Consider the following 7,857-nt stretch of genomic DNA (forward strand, 5'->3'; position numbering starts at 1 on the left):
AACATTCCTCGCATTTAGTTATACAACTATTCAATATTTTGTAAGTTAATCATCTGTTCCAATTGTGTTAGAGCCAATGTAAAGGGCTTCAAATCACGTTACTTAGTAGCTCAAAATAAAGTCGTTACCTTCAAGAAGCTTCTCGTACAAGGATGGCGGGTTCGCAGTGGACTGTAACAGCGGTTTTCTTGTTCGGGTAGGCGGTAGCACGTTATTGTAATAAGAAATCACTTGCACTGGCTGAGGGGAAAACATGGGCCCATGTCGCAGCGAAGAGGTCGTACATTTATAAGTTCTTTCAAAGGGAGGAAAAATTGGTAGCGTTAGTGCACGTTTTAGAACAAGCCATCTTGACAAAGCGGAAACGGGCGAAGTAGTAGTGGGGAGTGGAACAAGCCGAGAGAGAGAGCAGTGCCATCTACAATGGGCTTGGCGATATCATTGCGGCTGATGGCAGTGGCATGTTAGATGGCCATGGGTGAGCGCGGTTGATTCAAAACACACAGCCAACTTACCGACAGATATAAGAGGGAAACTGCCGAAGTTATATTGGCGGTAACATACCCCCCCTCAAAAACAAACAGTTTTTCATAGCGGTGGAAACAATCTCCAGCGGGTCGGTGACAATACACAGTGAGAGCGTTGCACAAATGACCAGAAAGGTGGCACAGACAGGAACAGTGGTGTAGCTAGGAGCAGCGGTGTAGACAGAAACAGCAGTGTAGACAGGAACGGCGGTGTAGACAGTAGCAGCGGTGTAGACAATAACAATCCTCACGGATTTGAGCGAGGCGGTCTTCATGCTGTGTGTGCGGTAACTTGTAGAAGGTTTCAAATGATGTGGTGAACTTTGCGTATGTCTCGAACAATGTTCCCAGATGCGCATTTGATAGTGACTACACGTACTAGTCCATCTTTACCAGGGTGTAGCGCAATAATCCTGCCTAACGGCCAGCTGAGAGGAGAGGTGTTGACAAATTTGATTATGACCAAATCGTTAAGTTGCAAGTTTCTTTCAGCGGTTTTCCATTTTGTGTGTCTGATCAAGGTGCATAGGTACTCCTTGGACCAGCGATTCCAGAAATATTGGGTCATTTGGTTTGTAAGTCTCCAGCGGCGTGCGACCAATAGTTCCTTCGTCTCTATGGGTTGCGGTGGTGCGGTAAGAGGTCTACCAATTAGGAAGTGCCCGGGAGTGAGCACGGAGGCAGCTTCAGCAGGTTCAGAGGACAATTCTGTAAGCGGTCGACTATTTAGAATACTTTCAATTCTAACGAAAATGGTGTCATACTCTTCGTATGTAAGAGCTGTGTCCCCAATACAGCGGTGTAGCAGTGTTTTGGCGGATTTGACGGCGGCTTCCCATATGCCTCCTTGATGCGGAGCATAAGGGGGAATGAACTTCCAGTTTATGCCGTAGTTAGACAGAAAGCACTTCACTTCAGAGGGCATCGTCTTCAAGAGTTTTTCTAACTCATACATTTTTCTTGCGGCGGATGTGAAAGTCTTAGCGTTGTCTGAAAACAGAGTGTGCGGCGCACCTCTGCGGGCAATAAATCGGTGTAGAGCGGCGATGAAGTTGTTGACAGACATCGAGGACAGGAACTCTAGATGAGTAGCTTTGGTGGTCAAACATACAAATATGCACAGATAACCTTTTGTTGTTTGTGTGCGTTTCAATAAAGATGTTTTGCATGAGAAAGGACCAGCAAAGTCCAAGCCAGTTAAATTGAACTGTCTATTGGCGGTGACTCGTTCAGCAGGTAGCGGGGCCATACGTTGCTGTAGGTTGGTGCGGCGAAAGCGGTTACAAATGACACATTGATGTATTATGCGGCGAACTTGATTGCGGGCAGAGATTATCCAATACTGTTGGCAAACAGCTGCTTGTGTGGTGCGGGGACCGGCATGACAATTTTGAAGATGTATGTGTCGAATGATGAGTGAGGATACATGCTCATTTTTCGGCAGCAATAATGGATTTCTAGCTTCACTAGAAATCGGAGCGTGCTCAAGACGACCAGATAAGCGTATCAAATCGTAATCATCAATGTACGGTTGCAACGTTAGTAGATGCTTAGGACATTTTCCAGCTTTCAACTCTGTTATTTCCTTCTGAAATTTATCCCGTTGCACAACATGAACAATGAGTTTTCTAGCTATTTCAGCTTCACAGGCGGTGGTGTCAATTGAGGCAGGCGTTTCACAGGTTTCAATCTGTTTGACTATTTTGCAGCGATATTCATAACGGGCTGGTTTGATGCGGTTGACAAATCTTAGTATGTAGACAAAAATACGACATAGCTTTCCAAAATTGGATACACGTTCTATAGCGGTATACAAACGATTCTCAATTGGTTCTTCAACAGTAGCGAGAATGTACAGCGGGTTAGTTTTCATCTCAGATACAATGTTGGAAACAAGATGATTGGACACGGGAAAGTCAGTGGCGAGACAACAAAACGCATTGGTAGTGTGCCACCAATCATGGCAGGAGACGATTTCAGCGGGAGTCAAGCCTCTCGAAGCAATATCTGCACAGTTGTTAGCAGAAGTAACGTGATGCCATGACTCAAGTTTTGTTAACTGAGTAATTTGCTGTACTCTGTTGGCAACAAAAATCTGCAATTTGTATGTGGGTGTGTTGATCCAATCCAAGGCAGTCTTGGAATCGGTGTAGAGTCGAATTTCTTGTAAATCATATTCGGACAGCGTAGGTAAGATGGCGGATAGTAAACGAGCAAGCAGCAAACAACCCATCAATTCCAGGCGTGGAATTGTCATAGTTTTCAGCGGGGCAACATGACTTTTGGCGGCTATGAGACGGCAGTTAACATATCTATTTTCAGTCTCTTCATGAATATATATACAAGCAGCAAACCCCTTTTCGGAGGCATCGGCGAATCCAAGCAGCCGGGTAGTAGAGCGGTTACAGGCGAGTAAACGCGGGATTACAACATTGTCCAAACGGGAAATTTCAGCGGTAATCAGCTCCCAATGAGCTCGAAGTGAGGCTGGAACCTCAGTGTCCCAAGCTAATTGCTGAGACCACAGCGTGCGCATGAACAGCATTATGAGAGGAGTGAGCCACCCAAGGGGGTTGTAGACTCGAGCGATGAATGATAGAACGGTTCTTTTAGTGATTTGCCCATTAAAAGGAGAAATGAAATAGCGAAAGTTGTCCGCGAGCGGGCTGTAGACAATTCCAAGAACTTTTGCAGTAGCGTTGTCATCAAACATACAATCTTGATTTTCCAAAAATTCTGCAGGCAAGTTAGCGATCAATTCAGGAGTATTAGAGTTCCATTTCCGAAGTTCAAAGGAGCCAAGCGACAATAACTCAATCAATTCAGAAATAAGCGTTTGTGCTTCAGAAAAATTGTTACTTCCTCCCAGCAGGTCATCAACATAAGTTTGACTTGTTAAAACTTCACTTGCCAGAGGGAATGCTTCTCCTTCATCCTTGACAAGTTGTTGCAATGTGCGTTGTGCTAAATAAGCACTGGAAGTAAGCCCATAGGTTACGGTTTTAAGTTCAAATTCTTTTGCAGGTTCATGATAATTAGGTTTCCAAAAAACATGTTGGTGACGGCAGTCTTCAGGCCTTAACAAAATCTGGCGATACATCTGCTTGCAATCAGAAAGGACAATGTACTTGTAAGTGCGGAATTTGGTCAATACTTGAATAATATTGGACTGCAGTTTTGGCCCTGGTAACAAATTCTCATTTAGTGAATGCCCATTGGTATCCTCGCTGGAAGCATTAAACACCACCCTGATTTTCTGAGTGGGGTCCTTATTTTTAAAAACTGCATGGTGTGGAATCACATAGTCAGAAGCGGATTTGGCAAGTTCCAAATGGCCAAGCTCATGATATTCTGTCATGAAGTTGTCGTATTTCTTCTTTAGTTCCGAAGAATTTTCCAAGCGTTTTAATAATCCAAGGTGACTTCGATAAGCTTGCTTGCGGTTTGAAACAAGAACAGGTGCGCTAGGCTTGAAGGGGAGTGCGACTACATATCTGCCTTCATCATTGCGGTAGGTAGTGGACTCATAGAGCTGTTCACAGAGTTCATCTTCAGGTGATAAGAGTTTCGCATTTATTTGGACATCTTCAGTCTCCCAAAACTTGTTCATGACCTCAGCAAGCGGTTCTTCGCGGGCAAACATGGTGCAGATAAGTTGCATCTGATGAAGCGGAGCAGGCGAGTCCTCAATATTTAGCTTTCCACTCAGAACATAGCCAAATATAGTGGCGAAGGCAGCGGGATTTCCTGGTATAATAGCATTGGCGGAAGAAACAAATACATTAGGATAAATGTCAGCTCCAATCAAGAGGTCTATCCTATTGGGTTGGTCAAAACCAGGGTCAGCGAGATCCAAATGTGAAAGTGAGGTTTTGAGCTCACTGCTGATTGGAAAAGCGGGTAGGTCACCAGCTATTTGCTCTAAGACAAGGGCTTCAGTTTGGAGAAAGGTGTTAAACTGCGGTCGAGATAGCAGTGTCAAATGAGTGGTACCTTTTACAGCGGTCGCTTGTTCAGAGATACCATTAATCTGAATGCGTGCGGGCATGATGGTGATACCAAGTTGCTGGGCAGCTCGGGTAGTGATAATCGATCTCATGGAGCCACAATCCAATACAGCACGTAGTAATTGTGATCGGTTGTATTGATCAACAACGGCAACGATAGCGGTGCCCAGTAAAGCAGAAGCGTGTACAGCTTTCACTTGTGCACAGCCACTGAAGGTGTCCGGCATGCCGGAGCAGTTGCGTGTTGTATTATGTACAACATCCAATTTTCCAAGTGTTATGTACTCCGTTTACTGTCAAAACATATTAATTACCATCAATTCTGTGTTATTGGTTTGTTTACAGTACCAGTATACAGTCCATCCCTATCTCATGCACAGTGCGACTTATGCACTGTCGCGACTAAATGGCACCTAGAGACTGAACCATTGCTCGTTTGATACTGCAACTCAGTGGAGTGATGGGTGAAAATTTTGGAATGCATAGGTGACTCATTCACTGACACCACCCCATTCAATAGTTTTGTGCAGCCAAAAAAACTGACACTGTTGTACTTTTTACAACAGCGCGACTGCCGGAAGGTTAAAGAATGGATCAGTTATAGCCTATTATGTACAAGTGATAGCCTACTACATACAAGATGAAATTGAGTATTGGTAAATTCAATATAATTTACATCATCCCATACGACAGTATTCAAATCAGTTGTTCTACTATAGATGTTATTTTTTATTTGTACATACAGATTAAGTTAACGCAGTATATTGCATTAGTTTTGTAATATTTGAAAAATTATTTCATTATAGCTAGTTCTGTAATAAAGAGATACTGAAAATGCAATATATAACTTTAGTATTGTTAGTAACAATCACCTCTTATAGTAAAGATAGTTCTTCAAGATAATTTACATCATTTCATACTACAATATTAACATCAGTATGTTTCATGATATATGTTATTTTCCATCTCAATATAGAGATACAGAAAATGCAAAATATTACATTAGTATTGTCATGGTTGCACAATTATTATACTGGGTGAAATTATTATCATTATTATTTTGGGTGAAATTTTTTTTTCATTATTCAGGCGAGGTGGGATCTTCCTGGACTCCCCACCAACAAAAAGGCCATACTAATCCAATTTTTAATGGCGGTAACATACTCAACCATGTTGAAGATTCTAGATACGGTACTGATCTTACTAGATTATACATGATATTAATCATCATGCTTAATTTCAGTTGCTCTTTGAATGAAGAATGATGGTAACAAGTTATACTCTTGAATGTAGGCTATAATATATATAAATAATGAAAATGGATTTCATGAGAATAGAGAAAATAGCCATTATATTTAAAGTTAAACAGAAGCTTATCAAGTTACATCAGGTGAGATGAACTGCTAAGCTCATAATGATTTATCAGAATGATCAAATACTTGCACAAGAATTCTCAAATGCTCATATCACTATATATGGTGATTCAATTAGATGATATGAAATAAGTTATCAAAGTAGGTAATACAAAACTCACATCCAATCCAGTGTCAGCAAATTCATTCAAGTACTGATTGAACCACTTCTCCTGGCTTGCACTCACAATAAGGAGTTTATCCATTGTATTGTATATCTTGATGGTAGTCCTGTCAGAAAGAGAATTGGGAAACATTGTTTTTCAAGTTAATGTGCTCAATGAAACACTTTATTTGAAAATCACTTATTGAATGAATACTAATCACTTATGATGAAGGAAATACTGAGAAGACACTCAGAGGTTTACTTAATTGGAATAACAAATTCAATTCAGTCTGTTGGCAATAAACAAAGCTCTGATACTGTAAAAATGAAATCTCAGATTATAACATCGAACAATGAGGTTATTGAATTTAAATTTACTAGAGTTTCAAAAGTATGGTTTACAAACTGTTCAAATTATAATATAATGTTCGAACATAATTTGGTATAATGTTCAAACATTTCAATTATAATGTTCATAAAATAGAATAGAAGAAACAGCAGCTATGGGTACAATATGAAAGCAGATATGAAACAATAATTCTTCAAAAACTAACCGTCAATAAGAATGCTTGATAAGAATTTTTATGAAACTGTACAGAATTGTGTACAAAGTTTGACAACGTAAACTTATTAAACCCATATCCTACTTTGTTATCAGAAATCAATGAGATACTTTTGTCAACTCCAATAATTTTATGAACTGAAATAATGAGAAAATGCCACTTCATGAAAATGTAGAACAGTTAGTTGACATTGAATACTGATTAGGCTACATCTATAATGTGAATACTATGAGTGGATAATGTAGTGGGTGTATACTACCCACATGCAGTAAAATAGTGAACAATACCTCTAAAATACTAAAATAAAGCGTTTTTTTCTAAATACTAACCTTAAGCTATGATACAGCAGTTAAAAAACCACCAAAGAATCTGTAGATATTAATTATATATATATATATACATACAGTATATATTTATATATATATATATATATATATATATATATATATATATATATTATATATATATATATATATATATATAATTAATATCTACAGATTCTTTGGTGGTTTTTTAACTGCTGTATCATAGCTTAAGGTTGGTATTTAGAAAAAAACGCTTTATTTGAGTATTTTACAGTATATATATATATATATATATAATTAATATCTACAGATTCTTTGGTGGTTTTTTAACTGCTGTATCATTAAGCTATGATACTTCTGTGTTTCAGAAGTAGTGTCGAGAATTGTAGGGTATTGTACCTGGATGCTAGGAGACTACAAATGTCATATTTGAAGTGTCCAAAACTCAGCGGTTATCCTTATAGCTGCCATTTTGTTTTTTTCACTTAAAAATTTTTATCTCAAGAACGAAATGTTGTATTGATCTGAAATTTGGCATGAATATTTATGCTATAAAGACTCAACTATAAAAAATAAAAAAAAAATTCTTCGTTGAATTTTTCAAAATGGCGGCCATTTTAAATTTTTGATGGCGAATATCTTGAAAACCGTCCATTTTACAGAAAATTTACAAGAGACAAAAAAGTTAGCCAATTTTTTCACGATTCCAATGATACCTAATTTATCAAGATTGGTCGAAGAATAACAGAGAAATTAATTTTTTTTCGTACTGCATGCATGACCACTTTTCACCATTTAAAGATCAATATTAATTGTTTAATTCCAGATGTATTTAAGATGAAGCTTTGAAACTCGGTATGGCTCCATATGGGCAAACAGATGATTTTACAATGGTTTTCAGATGATAATGTTTGTCTTGTAAAAGTATTGTTGTTTC

At 38.8% G+C, this 7,857-nt stretch overlaps 1 protein-coding gene across 1 annotated transcript; it reads right to left on the reverse strand.

The window, feature by feature from the left end:
- Positions 1-831: 831 nt before the first annotated feature.
- Positions 832-4,761, reverse strand: LOC111058938. Its single transcript, XM_022346524.2, has one exon. The coding sequence runs from the start codon at positions 4,759-4,761 to the stop codon at positions 832-834; it is 3,930 nt and encodes a 1,309-aa protein (XP_022202216.2).
- Positions 4,762-7,857: the final 3,096 nt, after the last annotated feature.

This window comes from Nilaparvata lugens, chromosome X, assembly GCF_014356525.2.
Source record: "Nilaparvata lugens isolate BPH chromosome X, ASM1435652v1, whole genome shotgun sequence".
Lineage (NCBI taxonomy): Eukaryota > Metazoa > Arthropoda > Insecta > Hemiptera > Delphacidae > Nilaparvata > Nilaparvata lugens.

Excerpts from the sequence above, each read along its gene's own strand:
- LOC111058938 (XM_022346524.2), bottom strand. The coding sequence starts at position 4,761 with ATGCCGGACACCTTCAGTGGCTGTGCACAAGTGAAAGCTGTACACGCT.